We start from the raw sequence: 23,091 nt of genomic DNA on the forward strand, positions 1-23,091 counted from the left end.
TGAAACAAGATGAAACCAGAGAGGGAGACAAACCGTAAGAGACTCTTAATCTCAGGAAACAAACTGAGAGTTGCTGGAGTGGAGGGGGGTAGAAGGGATGGGGTGACTGGGTGATGGACATTGAGGAGGGTAGATGCTATGGTGAGCGCTGTGAATTGTGTAAGACTGTTGAATCACAGACCTGTACCCCTGAAACAAATAATACATTATATGTTAATTAGAAATAGAAAAAACTGACTGTGATAGTCTGCATTCTTATTTGCCAGATCTAGCAAGAAAGTTGGGTATTTTGTGGGATAATTGCAACAGAAATATACTTATGTTTGATTATCTGATTTATTTAGACTTCTACAGAAAAACTGTAAAAATCATGTGACAATCACAGTTTGACATTACAATTTTTGAAGATTATTATACGGCGCTAACTTTTGTATAAAATTTTTTAGAAAGGAGAGCTACATATATAGTCTAAGCTATTAAATGATTTAGTGTAAAAATAGATAATTCATCATATTTCTTTGTAGGCACTTCTTTTGCCAGCCTTTTGATTAGAAATTTACAGAAGCTTTTCACAAAATATATCAGGACAAAGTTCTCTACAGTTGTTTTTGGCATTTGTGGTTTGAACAAAATTCTGTTGCATTTCTTAACAACGAAATGAATTCCACATGAAGAGAACTATGCTCACTGTCTCTCTTCTCCCTTGAAACCCACAGACGTCTTGCCGGAAATGCTTTGACATACATTCCCAAGGGAGCATTCGCTGGCCTTTACAGTCTTAAAGTTCTGTAAGTAAGCAGGGTCTTATTTGTTATATTTATTTTTTATTTGTTATATTTCTGATTTTAGTGTCAAGTGGATGCTAATTAACTTGTAAAGACTGAATCCCTCTAATAAGCTATTTAGAACCATCGGCTAATTCACTTAAATTCAAGTCTACTTTATTGGTACCATAGGACTGCATTATACCTGGCTGGATTCATGTGTGAAAAAAACGTCCATCCCTCCTGTTCTAATTTAATTTCTAAAATTGCCTCTAAAGAAGCAACTTACCAAATTGGACTTTTAAGAAGCTATTTCCCTTTCCTTTTGGGTAATGAAGTTGGGGACAGTTTCTTGAATCATTCTGATCACCAAGTGAATAAATCATTATGATGCTGACATAATGAGACCACAGCCTCAAAACCTTTGTCATGCTTGTTTCCTTATAATGCACTGAATAAGGATTAGCGAACACGACCAAGTTTATATTCTACTTGTGAATAGAGAAAAGCCGAGTGCGTAACAGATACACTGAGTAGTTATTTAATTGAGAATTATTCATTCATTGAGACTTGTGAAAGTGGTATTCTTATTATTTAATACCCAACTTCCCAGTTTGTTCGTCAGAAAACTCATTATTATTGAATACCTCCTTCTAGTACTCATTGCTTAATTTCTTTCACTTTATTCTGTGTGGGAAAAAAAATCACCTAGGTAGAGAAAATAGGTAACATAAGTTGAAAGTCATACCACGAAAATTTTATCTCAGAGAATATCCTGAATTTACTTCCTTTCTTTGAGATAAAAGTTATGAACTCTAAGAAGGCATTTCATATATTTCTCCTTAATGGAAAATGTATTTCATTGACCTGAGGGATACAGAGGCTATTAGAAAAGCAGTTTTATTTAAATTCAACATTTTGTTAAAAATCAAATTTAACAGCAGAACCATCGTTTGGTCTGCTTAGGCGGTTGAGTTTGGTCCCCCCTACTGTTGTTTTTTCTATTAGGCAGAAATATTTTTAAGTTGTCCTATTACCAAATCCTCATGTTAATTCATTATGTGGTAAAATTCTGAGCTGTAGCACCAACTCTTTAATGCACCTATATCTCCATGAACTCAGCAAACCATTCAAAATGCATCATAAATAAATCGAGTTTAGGTAAGACAAATAAAATGATGTTTTTTCAATGTTGAGATATATACCGCAAAGCATTTTGGATACTTGTTAAATAAGTTATACTACAATCAATTATTTTAATTCACTTAACAAAATGTATTTTGGGTGTACTGAGCTAGAGAGAGAGAGAGAGAGAAAGTTTGTGTGTGTGTGTGTGTGTGTGTGTGTGTGTGTGGCATTGAACAGATTATTGCTAAAAATACGAAGATCAGTAAGTATGGTCCATGCCCTTGGAGAGTTTATACTGTAGTGATAGGTTGTGGGATCAGGATAGTAGGACAAACACAAATAAACAGATCTCTGATTCATCTGAAAAGCGTGTCTAGAGATATATGCAGGGCACTGTGGAACTCCAGAGGTTGGGAAACATTTAGTCTGGTCTGATGGTTCAGATTTGCTTCCTGTAAGAGATAGAAAGGGTCCTGGTCCCAGAGATCCTGCGTGTCATGTCAAATATGCATGGGCATGATCGTGTTCTAGGCGTGATGAGGAACCAGGGAAAAGTTGTAAGCACAGGCATGGCAGTTTCAGACTTTGCAGATCGCTGTCCATGTGACGAGGGATCTAGAGGAGCAAGACCCCTGCCAGGAATTGAATTCACTCTTCCTTTTACTTTGCTGACTTAAACACTAATATTCAATGAGCAAATTCAATCGTCAAATATTTTGAAAGTATTTTGGTAGGAGAACAATGGTTCTCAACCATGGTCATTCTGCCTGCCACAGAGTGTTTTGGAAACTTGTGGGGATGTCTTTGGTTTTCCAGATGATTGGCATGAAGTAAACTGTCCTGTGATGTGCTACTCAGTATCCATCTAGACCTCTAATCTCATTTCCCTGTTCTTGTCCAGAATAGCTTCTGCTCATGGTGTTTCTCTCATGCCCAGCCTTATTCATTAAAAGGAGAGGCAAACATTGACTCGTTCATAAATATGTCTCCTATCTGAACATCATGTGTGTAATGATACATGTATCACTTTATTATAAATCTCTTTTATTTGTCCTTCATAATATAGTTAGGGCAGTACATTATATTGATTTTTTCCTTCAAAATGATGTATGTAAATAGGCTATATTTTAATGAATTTTATCTAAATATAAGAGATGAGGCATTATAAAATATTTGGTATTAAAGGGAGAATTGGGTCCAATAGGGTTAAGACCAAACTAGAGGTAAAATGCAGAAGAAGACAAGTCTGTTTCTATGCTCATGACAACTCTTCCAAATGTTTTATAAAGTCCAAAAGTCATTGGAAGAAAGAAGTAACTGATTACAGTATAGCATGGTAAGAAAGGTAATATAAAAGTTATATTCCTCTGGGTCTCTGACCAGCATAGAGAAGATTAAAAAAAGAGAGGGAGAATAGTAAGCCAGTCCATTGAGAAAATAAAGATAGCAACAGCCCTCCTTGACTAGGACTCTGTTATATCTGAAATCTTGCTACTGTGAACTCTGGAAGATCACTAATATTTAAGATTACCTCTGTATATTGGCCTCATAAAAAAAAAAGTTATTGGTTCTGCATTGCAAAATACCCAGTCCAGTGGAATTCTGAACCAGGCTCTCTTCAACCAGGGTTCATTTTCTTGTGTAAGCTATTCAGTCAAGGAATGGCTTCTCATCCTGCCCCCCAGCACAAGAACCAAAACCACGTGGAGGTGATGGGTAAAACTAACCGGGGAAAAGTACAAGTAGCCAAAATTCTCTCATTCCCACGTAGACTTACAACAGAGTCTCAGCAGTTACTTGATATCTAAACACAGAACAATTAGGCAGAAGGAATACCAAAGGATCAAGCTATCGATGTGATGAAGACCCCTTATAACATATGATTTCATCTCCCTCTGCTGCACTGTACCTGTTCTCGGTTAGTCCTGTTGGCAAAAAAGATAACCAAACATTGTGCTATTAAGAAGCATGGGATGCTGTAGGAAATAGTGAATATTTTAAATTTTAATAATTTAAATGTATTTAGATTTTTAATACATTTTAAAATAAATTTTAAAAATAAAAACATTTTTAAATTTTAATATTTTAAAATCAGGGAAAGAAATTAAGAAAATATGCAACCATCCTTTGTCTCTAGAGAAAGTGCTTTATTTTCTTTTGTCCCCCGTATGCGAATGATAAAAAACGAAGCTAAAAGTGCCTAAACGCATATTCAGTTTACGGTGCTTTCTGCTTATATTCAATGCACTGAATAAAGGAATATTTGCAAAGGAAATCAGCAGCCATGTTGTGAATGCTTTCTGTTTTAATTGCACTCCATAGTGCTGTAAACCTTTTAATTGTTTTGTCTCCCACTAGGATACCCTAAACAAAAACAGAATTTTCTAATTAACTCACTGGAGACTTATAAGGATATAATGGAGATAACTTGCTCTTGTTTTGTTATTTAAAAGTAATTAAACAGAAGTTATTTTAGGAAGAGCTCAGGACTTAAGTGATTTTTTTAAATTGTGTTTTTGGTATTTTACTGGCAGAAGTAGTTCAAAAATTAAATTGCTGAGTGGTAGTTCAGGGGTAGTTTAAAAATTATCATTAGCAAACCTCACTTAAGTTCTGTTTTCTGAAACCAGATATATAAAACTTCGGAGAGAGTTTGCAACTACTTAATGAAGGAAAACCATCTGAATATCTCTTATCCTCTACTCCAATTTTCCAATTTTTTAGGAATTCCACATTTTAATAGTTTCACTGTTTGGTTAGCAAAGCATAGAAAGACTATTCAATAAATACTTTATAGAGTAATATATTACCTACAAAGTTTAGACATCAATTAAGTCCATTATCTGTGTCTTACCATCATTTAAACTTATCACTCAATTAATGAGTGACTTAGAAGACATTCTGTGGAGTTAAAATTATATAATATATTAAAACTACTTGGAAAAATGTAAAATAACCTAGAACTGTAAAATGTTAATATTCAGGTAAATTATGCAAAATACGGAATTCAAGCTACAATTTTCCCAATTCCCTAACAGGTATGTGAAGCGTGAGCTCTTCCTAAAACTTGACTTTGTTCATAAGGAACCAATACATTTGACACTCTTGATTTATGAAATGTTAGTTGAATTCAAGTTTAACAATGAAATTATTTCAGCAAACTATTGGAATACAAGTGACATAATTCTATTCTTTATTAAACAGAGTCTCAGACATGATAAGAAAAGTATAAATTTTATGACCTTTAAGTATCTTTCATGTCTTATTTGTATACAAATTCACATTTGTATATATGAAAGTGTTATAAATACCTTCATATTTTAATCCTCAAACACCTCATCAATCAGATGATCTTATTCTATTCCCATTATACAGATAAGTGACCAAAGGTCAAAGAGATTAAATGGTTTGCTCCCTAAGACTCAAAACTTAGGCCTTATCTCCAAGGTCAATATAGCCTCAAGTTTAGGTGAAAATACTCTACCAGAAATCACTTAGTCTAGCATAGGGTGGTTCTCAGGTGTAGCACCTTGCCCTCCAGCACCTAACCAACCAGGAAGTTGGTTAGAAATGCACATTCTCTGGCTCTTACCCAGACGTACTGGACCAGAAACTTTGAGGGTGGGGCCCAGCACGCTGGGTTTTAACAAGTCTTCCAGTGGAGTCTGATGAACCCCAAAGTCTGAGAACCACTGGCACAGATTTTTTTTTTCTGCCCGTTTTATTTTCTGGTTAATTAAAATGTCATATCCAGTATGATCTCATTATATTGTTTTGACAAGGAGTCTGTCAATTCATACAGAAAGGGCCGACCTTTATGGAATGCTTACCGTACAGCAGGGATTGTTCTGTGTACGTTCACTCATCAGATCATCGCAGGAAGCCCTCGGGTGGGTATTATCATTGGTCACTGAGATGTGGAGAAACTGGATGATTTCCCCGAGGCCACTCTGCTAGTGGCAGGGAAGAGGTGGACAGATTCAAGAACCCATTGTCTTACCCATGCCTTAATCAGACCATACACCATACAACCTGAGACTCTGGACATTCAGCAAATATGCCTCAAGAGAATGCTGCAAGGTGCAGTGGAACGTACATCAAGTTCAGAGTTAGACATACTTGGGGTTGGATCCCAACTAGGCATCTTATGAAAAGAAACTTCCATTGTGGAGAGGAGAGAACCAGGCACATTTTTTCAGAGATCCAAATGTAAGTAGTAGCCTCCTCAGCAGAAATATTTCTGTAAAATGTCTGCTTTCCTAAAATAGTCTTCTGCCTCTGGCTTACAGAAACCATGAAATACAGAGGGAATGGCTGCGAAATTACGGTGTTATAAACATTTATGAATAAGATATCAAAATACAAGGAATCTAATGGGAATTTTTTTTCCTTGCTATTTCCCTGCTAGCAATGATATATTTTTATTTCATTGTTACCGGGTGTTTCTGTTCTGTAGTCCTCACATTCTGAAACTGTTGAATCCAGGTGAACAAAAGCACAAAACTTCACAAAAAGAATTTAGTTTCTATTAAAATATGACCACACACACAAGAAGAGAGAAGATTTTTAATAGCTTCCTACTGTATCCATATTTCCATTTGTCTAATTTATATAGTCATCAGAGTGATCCTTTAAAAGCATAAATAAAACAAGTGTTGGTGAGGATGTGGAGAAAGGGGAATCCTCGTACCCTGTTGGTGGGAATGTCAATCGGAATAGCCTCTGGGGAAGACAGTATGGAGCTTCCTCAAAAAATTAAAAATAGAAATACCATATGTTCCAGTAATTCCACTATTGGGTATTTACCCAAGGAAAACAAAAACATTAATTTGAAAAGATATATGCACCCCGTCTTTATTGCAATGTTATTTACGATAGCCAAGATATGAAAGCAACCTGTGTCCATCAGTAGATGAATGGATAAGGAAAAGTGTGTGTGTGTGTGTGTGTGTGAGAGAGAGAGAGAGAGAGAAAGAGAGAGAGAGAGAATATTATGCAGCCGCGAAAAAGATGAGATCATGCCATTTGAGACCACATGGATGGACTTAGAGAGTATTATGCTAGATGAAATAAATCAGACTGAGAAAGACAAATACCACATGATTCCACTCATAAGTGGAATCTGAAAAAATGAATAAACAAACAAAAAGCAGAATCAGGCCTATAAATACAGAGGACAAACTGATGGTTGCTGGGGGGTGGGGGGTGGAGATGGTGAGCAAAATCAGTGAAAGGAAGTAGGAGGTACAGGCTTCCAGTTATGGGATGAATAAGTCACAGAAATAAAAAGCAGAGCATAAGGAATACAGTCAATGATATTGTAATAGTGATGTATGAAGACAGATGGTTGCTACACTTGTGATGAACATAGCATGATGTAGAAACTTACACATCAGTAAGTTGTACACCTGAAACTAATGTTACATTGTATGTCAACTATAATCAAAATTTTAAAAAGAAAAAAACATAAATTAGAGCATATCATTTCCCTACATAAACCCTTCAACAAGAGTTTCTCATCACACTTAAAGACTTATTGTGGCCTACAAGTCCTCCATGAGATGGCTCAGTTTCTCCCAGCCTCTTGCTCTCGCTCACTCCTTCTTTGCTGCTCCTTGAACGAGTCAAACAAGCTCCTGCCTCTGGGCCTTTGCACTTACTCCTCCCTCTTCTCAGAAATTCTTCCCAGATGTTCACAGAATTTGCTCCATGACTCCATCCTAGTTTCCACTCAAGTATCACCTCCTAAGAAAGATCTTCCCTGACCACCTTTAAGATAAAAATCTCACCCCTTGGGGCGCCTGGGTGGCTCAGTCGTTAAGCGTCTGCCGTCAGCTCAGGTCATGATCCCAGGGTCCAGGGATCGAGCCCCGCATGGGGCTCCCTGCTCAGCGGGAAACCTGCTTCTCCCTCTCCCACTCCCCCTGCTTGTGTTCCCTCTCTCGTTGTCTCTCTCTCTGTCAAATAAATAAATAAAATCTTAAAAAGAAAAAAATCTCACCCCTTGTAGCCATCCATCCCAAATCCTTGTTTTGTTTTTTGTTCATAGTACCTATCACTTGTCTGATGTTATAGACACATCCATTAATTTTTAATTATCTTTTACTCCACACAGGAATGTAAGCTCCCCAAGGGCCAAGACTTGGTCTGATGCTCTGCTGTTTCCCTGACGCCTAGAACAGTGCCTGGCACCGCTACGGCCAATTATTATTAATTATTGTGAATCTTCTTTAATGTTTTTCTTCGTTTGTTTTCATGTGCAGTATGCTGCAGAATAATCACCTAAGACAGGTACCGACGGAAGCTCTGCAGAATTTGCGAAGCCTTCAGTCCCTGTAAGTATCAGTTGCCAATGTTCTCAGGATAAATATGGGAAGGAGCACTGAAATGTCCAAATGACCATTTTCATAAAGTCCTTGGTTGGGGACCATACCTAAAGAAGTTGTGAATGAGACTTTTCATTAGAGCAACAATCCTTCAAATCCTCATTAAACAATACGTGTGGGAGGGACCAGTGCTGGAGTTTGGAGTTTCAGGTCAGATACTCAGTCACAGCACCTGCAGTGAAAAGCCTCTTGGATACGCTAACATCAAGGGACAGAACGTCCAGGATCTTGTCCTGCCTTCCCCTGTAATATTTTAGTTCTGGAGTTCAAATCAGAGAGAATGCTTTCTCCTTTTATCTAGAAAAAGGAGTGTCAAAATCTAGACAGCTTAGCATCTTCAGTTTATTCTGTTTTCAGATGATCTGAGCTGCCTTGTAGTAAAATGTTTGCAGAGTCCAATACAGATGTAATTTTTCAAGTTCTGTATGTACCTCGGGGGTCCTCATATCCGTAAACTGAGATCTGATGGTATGTCTTGAAGCCTTGCTGCACAACTTCCCCATCGCCACACACAGACGTACAAGCATACAAACAGTCCCACAGAGAGACTCACACACACCTCAGCTACACACACAGACACACCCACAAACATAACACGGTGGTGGTGTTGCTGTTCCTTATTCCAAACACACAAGTTTTCTGTCAGGAGTCTCCACTCTTCGTTGATTTGGAATCTCTGAGTAAATAAAAATTAGTTATTTCTCACAAAAAGAACTTTCTTACGAGCTGGATGTTTTAGAGCTTGGGGTGTAGGCAATTATTCACGGTGATTATTTGGCAAGACTAAGCCATGAGCAGTTGGTTAGTAAATCATCTCATCAGAATGTATCAGTGTTTACAATCTATTGCATGATTTCCAATATATGCGTGTGTAATGTCCGCTTTTATCTTACTTAACACCTGTCAAACAAAATACTGGTTTCTGGTCTAGAATGCTGAGGGAAACGAATGCATTAAAAAAAAGGCAAATAAATATTGCAGACTCTAGCTGAAAAGTATTATAAAGAATCCATCAGTTAATAATGGGGCCACCTGGATGGCTCAGTCAGTTGAACATCCAACTCTTGATTTCGGCTCAGGTCATGATCTCAGGGTTGTGAGATCGAGCCTGATGTTGGGCTCCACCCTCAGGGGGAGTCTGCTTGAGATTCTCTCTCTCCTTCTCCCTCTGCCCCTCCCGCTCTCCCTCTCCAAAAAAAAAAAAAAGAAAGAAAAAAAAGGAATCCGTCAGTTAATAATTACATATAGTTTTTGCTTAATGCCTTTTACTGAGGTGATACAAGAGAAGGAGGAATGTGAGATTGAAGATGATACTTTCCTCCTTTGATCTTTTTTTTTTTTTTAAATGAAAGCAAATCTGTGCTTGAGACCATTTTAAGCTTTTTAGTCCAGTCAAACAAAGTGACTTCCTAGGTTTTCACGGGCCTATAGATAAACAAGCCCACAAGGGCCCCTTTGTGGCCTGGGACAGGTCTGCTGCCTTTTTAGGGGCTCCCTAAAGCCATCAGAGTATCACTGCTCCTTTATTGCACCAGCATTTTCCTAAAGGGATGGAGCAGTCAGAGAGGCGAAAGGCTCTCAAGTGGGGCTGTCTGTGTAAGGGCGCAGGGTCCAGGGGCTGCTTGAAAAACGAGATAATGGCAGTGGCCAATGGGAACTTTAAACAGCTGTGAGGCAGAAGATACAAGGATAAGAGTTTGTAACCAAAAGCCACTATCAGCTGAAAGAAGATCACAAACAGAACACACACAGAAGTGAACTCTTTGAGAAAGAGAAAACCATGAATCTTTTGTTCACCCAAACTGGGTGGTGCCTCTCTGATAAAGGTGTTCAGATTTGGTTTCTTACCGTCTCGATATTTACTGTTCACCAGGTGTCTCTTGCATTATGGTTTCTGATTCACAAAAAACAATGGTGTCTGAAACCTTATAAGTATGTGTTCCCTGTGGAAAAGCCAAGGGTTAACTTTCTATTTTGATGGTTATCGCATCTAGATAGACCCTCGGCCCCCAGTGCTCGCTGAATTTTATCGGCGGGCTGTGTAATGTTTGTGCAGCCGTCCCTTTGCCCGGAGCGCAGACGGACCCGTGGGAGGTGCTGAATGTTGGCAGTGAGCGCTATCACGCCACATCTCACATTCTTTGTGCTGCTTGGATACAAGAATTAAGATTTGGCAAAGAGTATCATAAACATAGACTGAGCCACCAACCACACAGACACTGTATTGTACCAGCTGAAGGAACCCCCCGGCCGGGTTTGCAGGTCGGGGCCACAGCGAGCCCTTTTAAAGTTTTACTGTTGTCCCAGATTCAGGGTGTTTAATAGTCCCTCTCCCGTTTCCTTTAAGCAGATCCGAAAATGAAAGCATTAGTTTTGAGAGGAGTGGTCATTACACACATACATTCCCTATCCGCCTTCCATTCATTTTCCTTCGAGATGCTTCTGTATCAATACAAGTAACAAAGAGGATGACACCTGTCTCCTCCCTGCTGCCCGCACCCGCACCCAGGACACCTCCACTCAGTCCCCCGGCTCTTCTTGCACCGCAGTCAAGCCCTTCGCCTGCCCCTCAGCCCTTCTGGTCACAGTTCCTCTTCTTTCTCTCTCCGGAAGTCACTCTATTTCTCTTCACTTGATTCTTTGCCTTGTGTTACACGTTCGCGCTCTAAGCGGCACGGGGCACTCCACGGGAGCTGTGAGCACATCAGCCCTGTGCGTGCCCGGCCCTGTCATCTCCAACGGGGGCTCCTCAACCCTGGCTGCAAAGGAGAATCATTCCGGAGAGGCTCGAAGCCTGAGGCTGCACTCTCCCGAGTGTTTTCTAACTGGGGCAATTATAACATGAAGTGCTTTTTAAAGGAGGATTGGGAAGACTGGTGTCCCGCCGCATTCCTGCAGGTGTTCGGCAGATATTCTTCCTGAACCATTTTCAAACCTGAAATCATAACCTCATCCATACTTTGCATTCCAGGATGAACTCATGATGTCCTTAGAATATGAAATAAAAGTCAGGGGTTGCGTTGTTTGTGTTTAATTGAAATAGCTCACATCTGCCTATTAATTCTACTGACAGTCTGGGGCCGATGAAGATAGGAGGCCACATGCTGTGTATTACCCCGCTATCCGACTGTGTTCACCCCAGCGTGGGCACCTCCGAGATCTGTGGAGCGGTGGGCCTCATCTCTGTCTTACTTACTCAAAACTTCATTTTAACAAAATCCTCAGGGGATTGATATGGCCGCTGCCTTTGAGAAATGAACATTTTTATTGTTCTATGACACTAACAAGTGGTCTACAAACCAAAAGTGGCTGGTAACTACTGAAATAGATCTTTGGTATACTTTGCTCCTCTGTATGGACTTGGCTGCATTGAAGATAGTTTAAGAAACCTGATAGGCTAAAATTGGTAATATTACTGTGAGCAAGAAATGAATTGGACTCATGTTTCAAGAGATGTAATTTTCATTTATTTTACATAAACAAACGTTATTTGGCTTTGTTTATAAGGAGAACACATAGGTACATTTGTGTTCTTGTAACTCTCTCCTGATGCTTGCAAGTTGTTTGCATAAAGAACAAGAGGTCAAGCCCATGTGCCCGAGCCCAGTATAGCCCAGAGCCTGCCCCCGTACAATATGGCCATTTGCTTCTGACAGGGTAATGACTGCCCAGACACCAGTTGGCTTTTTTGTAATGTAATCAAATATAACTTAATTTCCTTTCTGTTTCTTTGGAAGGGAATAGGAAATGTAATCAGAATTCACAATGAGTTGTATTTCACCAAGAAACGTTTGGCATAATAGTCATTTGAGGACCAGGTTCAGATTACAGTGATTTCATAGAAACTCAAACCTTAACCCTCCCATGCCCTCACACCTTTGTGTTTGTAGTTAAGAAATCGGTCTCTGAAAAAAATCAACTGCTTCGTTTGTGGGCAGTCATTAATGACGTTCAGTCATTTCCCTGTCATCAGTGAAGATGATCAAAGACAATGACATCTTCGTGTTTATCCAGTATTATTTATTACATGTTAGTTTTCATTCCAAGTTTCATTCTCACTAGGGAAACTAATTGGGTTGGTACATAGAAAATAAGAGAATTGTCTCTATTCTCCAATCGGCTGGTGTTCATCTTCAGAGGATAAGACATTGTTTTAAAACCGAAGAACATAAAACTCCTGCCTGGAACATGATCTGCCCGTGCATCTTGTGATCACACCTCAGGGCTGCGGACTCCACCCCCAGAACCCTGTGAAATGTTAATAAATTCACCCACACATTGTGATGGGGTTTTGCTGATAACAGTCCTAAAAAAGAGTAAGCGAGAGGACGAGACGAGGAGGAAGAGGCAGGGTGCTGAGCAGAAAGTCAGGCAAGCCTAGAACCAGCCAGTTTCCTCCCACTAATATCCAGGAGCCTATTGGGTTTCAGACCCTGGATAAAGAATGGGAAGGAAGTACACAAAAGACAAGGTGGTGTAACCAGGCAAAAAGAAAGCAGAGTGAGGTAACCAAGAGGATAAGTTTAAAAGATCAAAGGGGTTAAAAAACAAAACAAAACAATGGTTTTAGTATTAGTGACATTATTCCCTCCACTAAAATAGTCTCCAGAAAGAGAAATTACAAGCTTACACAATAAAAATCATGTTCAATAAATAAAAATTTGGTTTAGTTTGTTTTTTCACCAAGTGCCAACATATCAGATAGGTCTTGGGATGGGGGTGGACTCAGACATTCTAGAGGCCAAGAGTTTTGTCTGTTGCACTGTTGGGTGTTCACTTCACAGAACCACGTGCAAACCAGCACCCCATGAATTGTTATGAGAAGTTTTCCTTGTCTCCCTCCCCCCATTTAAATAGGAGATGAAAACTATTTTTTTTAAAAGATTTTATTTATTTATTTGACAGAGACAGCGAGAGAGGGAACACAAGCAGGGGGAGCGGGAGAGGGAGAAGCAGGCTTCCCGCCGAGCAGGGAGCCCGATGCAGGGCTCGATCCCAGGACCCTGGGATCATGACCTGAGCCAAAGGCAGTTGCTTAACGACTGAGCCACCCAGGCGCCCCCATGAAAACTATTTTCAAAGGTAAAGCCCTTCCCACGCAATGTTTACAGCAAGTCGGAGCACAGTCTTCAGAATCATATACGAAAAAAATGTGAATACTTAATGCAAGACCCCATGCCTGAGGCTTTCTTACATCAGGTTACCTGCCAGTGCCCTGATCAAATCCCGTCTAGGACAGTCCTATCAGATAGATAAATAAGAGAGAACATAGACGTTATCCATGAGAAGTCAAATACCACTTTTTGCAGTCTTGTGATGAGAAATGAAGGTTCCCTTTGGAAAGCAGGTTAAACTCTTCGGAGAAGCTAAAGGGATGACACCAATGGGAAGGTGCATTGTGAGGGGGACAAAATGTTTCCCCCTCTTTGGAGGATGTGAAATCTGTAAGGAGTTGTAAAAAGGCACGTGAAGAAGCAGTAAAGCATGGGAACACTGCCAGGACAAAATCAGAAACACCCAGGGTGTTTAAACCCCCTTGGTTATAAAAGCAGCAGCCCCTGCTAGTTATGAAGTGCTTTTACCTGCAATGTTCCCCTCATCCTCGAAGCAGCCTCCCGAGGAAGGAGCGGAGATGATCCCTTCCTTTGTGAGGAGGAGGCAAAGGGCTCAAAGAGGTTCGATGACATCCTCAAGGTCATATGGCTGGTAATGGAGTCAGGCTAGAGGTGAGTCTGGGATAAGAACTCTGGTCTCTTTAACTCCCAAATCTGCCCATTTTACTGCCACGCTATCTTGCCCCCCTCCAAAATCCACTGCCGAGAATGGGCACACAGCAGATGCACTAATCTGAGGGAAAAGGGCTTGACAGAATCACATCTTCCCTCTAGACCTATGTTGTGAAGGTTTACAAAAAGAAAGAAACTAGTAATGCTGCAGGACAGAAGTAAGTAAGTTGAAGAAGGGAAGAGAACAATATTATTAAAGACTGGGTCAGTCTGCCTTTTGTAGTGCTCCCTATGCATTCGGTTGTCTGTTCCCTCATTACCTGTGAGGTAGAATTTGTTTCCACTTTCTTGATAAGTAAGTAAATGGTATCTTGTCCCTATTGCAAAGGTGGAAGTTGATTAGAGAAAGACAAGAGGGAAGAACATTCCAGACAGAGGGAAGTATGCTGCACTAACTTGTCGTGGATGGGGGGGAGCCAGAGGGCCGGGGTGGGGGTGGGGGGGGTGGGGGGGTGGAGGAAGGGGTTGGTGGGGGCAGGGATGGGTAAAATAGGTGAAAGGGATTAAGAGGGACAAATTTCCAGTTATAAAATAAATAAGTCAGAGAGGTGAAAAGTACAGCATAGGGAATGTAATCAGTAATCTTGTAGTAATGTGGTTGGTGACAGATGGTGACTACAACTTACCGTGGTGAGCATTGAGTAATCTGTAGAACTGTTGAATCACTATGTCATACACCTGAAACTAATATAATATGTCAACTATACTGCAATAATAATTTTTTTTTTTTTTTAAAGGAGTAAGGTTCAGGGAAGAACCATAATGCTAAGTCTTTTAGGGTTGATGAGATTCAGACAGGCAGGAAGTAGGAGATGCTCATGAATACAAGACTCAGAAGTACTGTGGGAGGGAGCTAAAAAGGGACAACTTGCCTGGGACAGAGAAATAAGAGAAAAGTGTGGCTAGATAAGGTGGATGGTGAACTTTGACTATCAGATGGGAAGTTTGAATTTGAAGGGACGGTAGCAGAACCATGGATTCCTAACAGGGGAAGGACATAGAGCGCAGTTTGAGGGAGATTAATCTGGTAGCAGTCTACAGGATTAATAGATGAGATAAGAGATCAAAGGCAAAAGGACCAGCTCAGAGACTGTTGCAGTCATGCAGGTGTTAAGAGATAAGAGACTTAACTAGACAGTGGAAGTGGAGAGTTTTGGAGATAAAAATAAATCTGGAGGACTTGGTGAATGATTGGCTGGAAGGCTATGGAAGATTTAAAAAATGACCCCCAGATTTCAAACCCTGATGGTATCTGGGAGACAAATGGTGCCCTTGGCCAAAAATAAAAAAAAAAGCCTTTGTTTTCTATGGAGAAAAATGAAACTGAAGAAGTCAATGCTTCTGTTACTCATCTCCCTGTTACAAAATTCACAGCAACAATAACCTCTGAGAAACTGAGCGACCTCATATAAATTGATTTTAAAATATATTTCTTATTGAAGTTTGCTCTCTTCAATGATGCTGGAGGGACAGAGGTTTGGTTCAGGTAGCTGTTCGTCAAACCAACTGACTAGACTCTAAATTGCCGTTCTTTGGTGAGCCTGTAGACTTCATCTCTCCCCACGCTGCGGAGATGAGAAAAATTCTTTACCTTTTCAGAGGGAAGTTTAAAGCAATAATACTTCTTCCCGGTTTACATTAAGTTTACCAATGAATAAGATGGAGAACAGAAAGCTAGAAGCAGCAATCCTTATATAAACAATCACGCTGCTTATATGAATTCATACGCTTCATGTCTTCCTAGGATATGGATGGGAAGTTTCATTAAAAGGTAGAATCCCATGCTGTGGTCACTCCATAAATATTAAATAACAATAGTAACAATAAAAATGACTCCTATGATTATGAAGAATTCATATAAATCAACAGGAATCCAATCTGTAAGAGTTTATGGAGATAAAATTCTATCCCAATAGTGTTATTATAACGATCTGACAAATTCAATTTCCAGAGATCCCCTGGTTCCAGTGCAGTAAAATTTCACCGTAACAAGTGCTTCAGATACCTTGTCAAACTGTATTACATACAAGCTTGGAAGTACGTGGTTTTCATTTCAGCACCAAAGCAAGATAATAATTGAACATGCTTTCATTTATCAAAAACGAAATGATTGTGCTCTTTTGACTATTCGTGAATGGTTCAAAATGGTCTTACAAGATGTACAAATGCATGTACAAGTGAGCTGGTCGTTTCTTTAAAACTTATAAAGAAAAAATGCTCATCCAAATATAAACTAGAAATGTCAGTGATGAAAATGCTATGCTTCATAATTCTGTTTATTGAAAGAATCCCCATAAACTATATTATACCTGCAGCTGCAACATTCTTCACACCTTTGACTTTTTTTTCCCCTCAAGTCATCTGTGTTAATAATTGACATCATTACAGTCATCTCAGATATGGAATTAGCCAAGATCTATGGCTTATCTTTTGACTAACGCTTTCTTCCTTGTAGTTAATGGCTTATCAAAGACATTCTCAAACAAAGATATAAGTCTGTGTGATACATTGGCAAGGTATCATATATGAGATATATGTAAAGGGCCTTTTTCTGGAAAAACAATAGCAAGAATGATCTCATAGCTTCTCTAATCCCTGCAATAATGCCACTTATAAATCAAAAATTCCTTTCAGGAGTATGGAACAGATTGGCAAAATGTTTCTTTTGAAAGAGAAAACTTGTAAAATTAAGCTTTTACACATGAAAATATTATGCAAAAATATTTAGACAGGAGGTAAGAAAATGAGCTTTTGAAGTTTGTTTTTTGGGTTTTTGGGGGGTTTTGTGTGTGTGTGTGTGTGTTTTTGCCATTTCCTGACGTAAAAGATTGATTTTTTTTGCCTGTTACCTTCTAGTTCTTCATCACGTAGGACACATTGATATTGCAGAACTGCAGTCACAGTGAACATGCAGTTTTATTTTGTTTTTAGTTTACAGAATACTGGGTAACTTTCATCCTTGCTCTAGCACGGTCCCCATCTGCCCAGTCGCCCAGGATGGAACATGGAGTCGCTGTTGGTTCCTTGCCTCCCCCTGTGGCCACAGCTGACAAGTCTCCACATTCTGTCGGGCCCACTTATTTAGCAATCCTCATCTCAGACCTTCCTGTCCATTTCCACACTTCTTTCAGGCTCTTGTCTTTTCTCACCCTCCTGACTGCAACTGCCCTGGTCACTTACTTTCCCACCAGTCCCTCTGCACGTTGCAATCAAAGAGACCTTTCTAGAGCACAGCTAGTATCAGGGTAGTCAGGAGGTTGTACACCCCTCCACCCGGAGAAACAATGTTATGCAGATTTTGAAGATGATTTGGAGGAGAATGGGACATTGCTCAGAGGTAGATAACCCAGAAATCTTCTGAACACAGCTATCCAGACTCTAGATGCTTACCGTGGGTACTCAAAAGTATTGAAGCCTGTCAGGGTGACCTGGATGGCCCTGACAAGTTCCCAGTGATGAGGAGACACATCCCCAGGTCCATGAGGGACAGTCCCGTTGGCCAAACAGTTCGTGCAGCAGAATCCCTTCGGTAACTATGGAGTCCTCCAAGCCCTCCCTCCAGAGAGGGAATTATTCCAACATACGCCCCAAAGTCATGACAGAACCCTTTCTCACCAGTGGTAGTCCTCTAGGTAACACGGCCCACACTTCTACTTGATGAAAATTCTCTTCCTGCACCAGGTGATGTCATAGTTTTCCTCAGCCATGTTAGCCTTTGGGGCCTTCTTGGACTTCTGCTGGCCTAATCTCAAAGATGTGTGCTTCCTCTTTTCTCTGTGATGGGAGGCTTCCTAGAACTCTAATCAAAACATGCAGAGTAGCTACTGAACTTACATACGAAGGATTACGGTGAGTAGAAAATCAGCAGTCCTGCCAGCCCATATGACCCCCTCAAAAAATGTCAGTCTCCATTAGAGAGATTTGAAATGACAAAGAGTAAAGAACCTTCAGGAAAAATTAAAGAAACTTTTGTGGGGGAGGGGGGAGGAATGATATCACTTCCTAAATGTGAAGATTTTTCTCAGGTAATAACACCTATCATTTATGGAATGCTTTACTGTTTACAAAACACTTGCACATATGTTTTCTCATTTAATTCCCATAGCAATTCTGTGACCTGTTACGATTCTGCTTTACCGATATGAAAATGAACCCTCAGAGAAATTAATCCACGTGCCTCTAAATCTCAGAATTAATAACCGACAGGGTCTTGACTTAATGTGTCTTGATTTTTCTAATTCAGTGCACTTTTCAGTTACCCTAGGCCCATGATGTAAGTGGTTGTATGACATAGAAAGTAGGATAAGATCTGTAGCTACCAGTTTGCTAGAAGTTATAAGTAACAGAAGGAGCATAAAATGGGTACCATGTTCCATCTAGTGATTACTTTTTAGAATGCCTTTCAAGATCATAATTAAGAGGTTTTATTTGTCTAAAAGACGATGGGGCCACTCTCACTGTTAGTGTTTTATTTTGCTACCCCTAACAGCGTGCAGGCTTTGTGCTACCTCTGTGACATTAGGGCTAGATACTTACATGCGAAGATCACCGGTAGGAATTGTCTCTGAGAATGTGCTGTCTATCCCATGTCACTGCTTCTCCTTTGCCTTTGGAATGAAGATGTTCTATTCAGTAATGTATCGGGAACAAAACTCTTTGGCCTTTGGGATTATAGATGCACGCGCACATGCGTGCACACTCTGTAATTGTGATGTTGAAGCCTGAAAAGTAAGGGTAACTTCTAGTCAGTCTAATTGCAGACACCTCTTAATTATTTCCGTCATGAGGGATGAAAGAAGTAGCATTTTTCAGAACCGAAATTCACCGACAATATAGTACTCCTTTTAACCAACCTTTGACTCAGGCAAAGTTTGAGTTTACCTCTTTGTTTTCTGAATGGTTTCTGTGGTCAAAAAAACCCAAAAATACAAACTGTTAACCAGCCTCAAGTAATAATAATGTAAAATCATGAAGGTGATTTATAGTGTGCTGTATTCATTCCTTTAATCGTAAAGCAATCTTATAAAATAGAGACGTGTTACCCCCATTTTACAGGTGTGAAGGCTGAGGTCTATTGATTTGGCCATGGTCACACAGCTACTGTATACTGACTTGGCCCTGAGATTTCTCATCCCAAATCTCTGCTCTAATTCAGATTCTAAGCTGCAGGCACACACACACACACACACACACACACACACACACACACACCCTTTGTGACTTGGCATGAAATAGAAATGATAACAAAGAAACACTTAAAAAGTGGAACTATATAACGCAGTTATTTTTGTTGTCCCTGATAATATTCTAGAACTGCACTTTTATATGTGGTTTTGTGTACTCTGTAGTGATGTTTTTCTTATACACCACTACTTAAATATTGCATTTTCCAAGCATATGACTAGAAAATGCCCAGCTGCCCCAAAAGACCGGATTGACTTAATGTGAGCTCTTTGTTTACTCACTGAAGAGGCACAACTTTCCCCTACCAGCTGCCTTGTCCACAGTCTTAACCTTGTTCTGTGGGAACCACCTGTATGAGTGGCTGGATAATTAATTCCACACTCCGGTTTAGCCTTCGGATCTTCTGTTAAGATTAAATCAGATAACGCCTCTGAATGTGAACAATGTACCGTTCTCTGATTAGGTTTGGACCACTGAGGCAGGTGGACATGGACTTCAAAACACTGCGTTTAGAAGAAGTATGGTTTATTGGGAGCTTCTTAGATGAAGAAACTAGTGAGGCAGAGACACGTTTTAGTCTAGTTAGTTTAGTTAGTGCCGCATTCAGGATACCCGAGTATGGGGTCGGGGAGTATTAGGATAGGAAGGGATAGGACTGTGCAGAATTGCCCTGTCTTACTCATTTCATTTCAGACAGCAAATTGCCCTAAGATTTGCCCTAAGGAGGGCAGATTACATTCTTTTTTCCTGCGGCCGGTGGGGGCGGGGGGGGGGGGGGCGGTGATTCCGAAATCATAAATCATAAATTACTTTTTTTCATAAATTCACTTATCCAGAGAAATGGGCTTATTAACATTGAAAACTGAGACCAAGGTCACTTCAAGACCCAGCAGTGACATTAGCGGAACTTAAGTCCCGAAGAAGACAAGCCTCTGACTCAGTGCTGAGAGAGCCTTTTCTATAAATGTACCCCAACATGTGTACCAAACTTTAAGATGAGTCATCTTCAGGACTCTTAGAAGCCGCTTGTTGTTTTATTACATAAGCAACTGGCATTCATCAGACAAGATGTCACCTCAAACGGGGAAGTTCGTATTATTTAAATAAAGTCTTACTTGTTTAATCAGTGCGGTCGTTAAGGAGAGTTTACGTACGTGCTTCACTTCTGGTCAAAAGAAAACCATCACCTCCTCACCCCGGATGAAGTTATACCTTATTTGAACCTGGGCTGAGCATGTTGTCTCCGCACCAAGGCGGAAGCGCAGTGTTGAGTTGTCCTAAACCTTTCCGGTTCCGTTTATTGACAGAACCTTGAGATAGTTGGAATCTGTGTTTCTGCTGCCTACAGTAATCGTCACCCTACTGGAAATTTAATTGTGAGTGGGCACCCCTGGACACCAAACTCTTAAAATTCATTCCAAGTGACCTTACCTCAGTTAATATCAAAACCTGGTCCGGGGCCTTGAAGGCATCACTTGTCCCCATTCAGTCAATAGAAGCAAAAGCCAGAGGACAAGTGAAGTGACATATTGTGACCAAAAGTGAGGAGGCTGCTTTCCAAAGAAATTAGCTCCCTACCACAGAGAATTCTATTTCTAAACTGTTTAAATTTGGGTGGAAAGGGATTATTCCATGACCCTGGTGCGCGTCCTGCGTCTGTGTAGTCTTCAATGCTTCCTAAAACATTTTTCAAAATCCACTCATGATTTTCTAATCCTTCCTAAGACACGGACCGCTTAAAATGCAACTCTTCTTCTTCTTCTTCTTTTTTTTAATCCTAGCTTTGAAAATGCAGACAAATGCGTGAGCCTTAAGAACAGATTGGAAAAGTGAGCGAGGGCCATTGGAAGTATAGCCGGGTGCTGGTGGCTCTGCCGTTGATGCACCTTACAGGAAATTGCAATTTCCACTTCGAAAAGCTCGGCATTGTCATTGCAGTCGCTGTTTCTGTTGGACGGGGCGAGAGAAGTGCATTGCACTCCCTCTGCTGGTTCTGAAGCTGCAACAGCTCATTACCCAGACCTATGTTTAGATGTATTTCCCCACTTAAAAAAAAACAAAAAACAAAAACGGGGCGCCTGGGTGGCTCAGTCATTGAGTGTCTGCCTTGGCTCAGGTCATGATCCCAAGGTCCTGGGATCGAGCCCCGCATCGGGCTCCCTGCCCAGCGGGAGGCCTGCTTCTCCCTCTCCCACTCCCCCTGCTTGTGTTCCCTCTCTCGCTGTCTCTCTGTCAAATAAATAAATAAAATCTTTAAAAAAAAAAAAAATGGTGTGTGGAAGAAGAAGCAAAAGCTGGGAAAGCTGCTCATTTTGTTATTCGTTTAAAATGTCAGGAAAAACAAATACCTGCCCAATGCACATGGTCAGATGAGCAAGAAAGCCCACAGTTCTTAGGCTTTTTATCAGCACTGTACTGAGAAAACCAGAGGGACCGCCTCTCCTCTCCCCGAGGCGTGTCTCTAACAGCCTTCAGAAATGACTCCATTCCTTTAAATACCAAGAAGATCTTTTCCCAGAGTTCAGTGAACAAATTGGTAGAATAATAGGTTTTGTAGATTTAGAACAGTCCAGAGAAAGCAAAGGCATGCGGGGTGCCTGGGTGGCTCAGTGGGTTAAGCATCTGACTTCGGCTCAGGTCATGATCTCGGGTCTGGGGATCCAGTCCCAAGACTGACTCCGCGCCCAGCAGGTGGTGGGGGTGGGGGGGGGCTGCTTGTCCCTCTCCCTCTGCCCCTCCCCCTACTCGTGCTTTCTCTCTCTCTGTCCCTCTCTCAAATAAATAAATGAATAAATAAAATCTTTTTAAAAAAAGGAAAAGAAAGCAAAGGCATGTATTTGGCTTAGGGGAAGGGGGAAGAGAAAGGGTGTCAGAGAGAAAAACTGAAAGATCATCACACTGAGGCTTCATACCTCAGGGGAGGCCACTTCTGTGCATGGAGGCATGTTACCCACAAGCCTGGAAGGGAATCATAGCTCCGTGGAATTTTAATAGCCGAGGGGCTCTAAAAAGCCATGGTTCTACTGGCAAGTGAGGAAAGCCTCCCAGGAGAGCAAACTGTTCCAGATGCCTGGGCATCCCGAGGTCGCTGAGCCCTGTTTCACTCCTGTTCCTCAGCATACTGACAGTGCCCCTGCAAGGCTGACCTCCTGCCTGGGTTTTGCCCTCTTCACCATCCTCGCTGCTTGCTTCCGCAGGCGTCTGGATGCCAACCACATCAGCTACGTCCCCCCGAGCTGCTTCCGTGGCCTGCATTCCCTGAGGCACTTGTGGCTGGATGACAACTCCTTGACAGAAGTCCCCGTCCAGGCTTTCAGAAGTTTATCAGCACTGCAGGCCATGACCTTGGCCCTGAACAAAATACACCACATACCAGACTATGCCTTTGGAAACCTCTCCAGCTTGGTAGTTCTGTAAGTTTTATTGACTTTCTTTCTCTCTCTCTTTTCACACTCTAAATTTTCACCACAGGACATGTTGGCCTTCGAGTGCTGGCCCTTCACACCTTGAATAGGGACTCCCCGAAATGACTTGAGAATATTAAAGAATTCAACCAAGCACCTGCTAAGTGCCACGCACTTTGAGGCATTCAAAGATAAACTACAACCTCTGTCTTAGGGAAGCCCATGTATATTGTTCAGACAATCGTCACACTGTACAAAGTTAGTCCAGTGACAGAAGCGAATAAAAATTCCTTATTTCTGGTAATAATTTCTAATTCAGGTCAAATTGAAATATGCCCTTCTTATTATTTAATAAATATTTTTTGAACCCCTACCAAGGGAAGAGAAGTAAGGACAAACCATTAACAGGGAGCTGTGCGTTTGTGTGGCTTTTTTTCCC

General features: G+C 40.8%; 1 protein-coding gene across 3 annotated transcripts in view; it reads left to right on the plus strand.

The window, feature by feature from the left end:
• LGR5 (leucine rich repeat containing G protein-coupled receptor 5) overlaps positions 1 to 23,091 on the plus strand; it is a 122,095-nt gene that overhangs the window by 73,104 nt on the left and 25,900 nt on the right. For 2 of the 3 annotated variants that reach the window (XM_036111832.2, XM_036111833.2), the window contains exons 3-5: positions 717 to 788; positions 8,156 to 8,227; positions 22,446 to 22,661. In XM_036111832.2, the coding sequence (XP_035967725.1) occupies positions 717 to 788; positions 8,156 to 8,227; positions 22,446 to 22,661 (360 nt within the window). The remainder of the gene's footprint in view (positions 1 to 716; positions 789 to 8,155; positions 8,228 to 22,445; positions 22,662 to 23,091) is intronic. The other variant, XM_078076290.1, reaches the window with a different exon arrangement.

This window comes from Halichoerus grypus, chromosome 6, assembly GCF_964656455.1.
Source record: "Halichoerus grypus chromosome 6, mHalGry1.hap1.1, whole genome shotgun sequence".
NCBI classification, from domain to species: Eukaryota; Metazoa; Chordata; class Mammalia; order Carnivora; family Phocidae; genus Halichoerus; species Halichoerus grypus.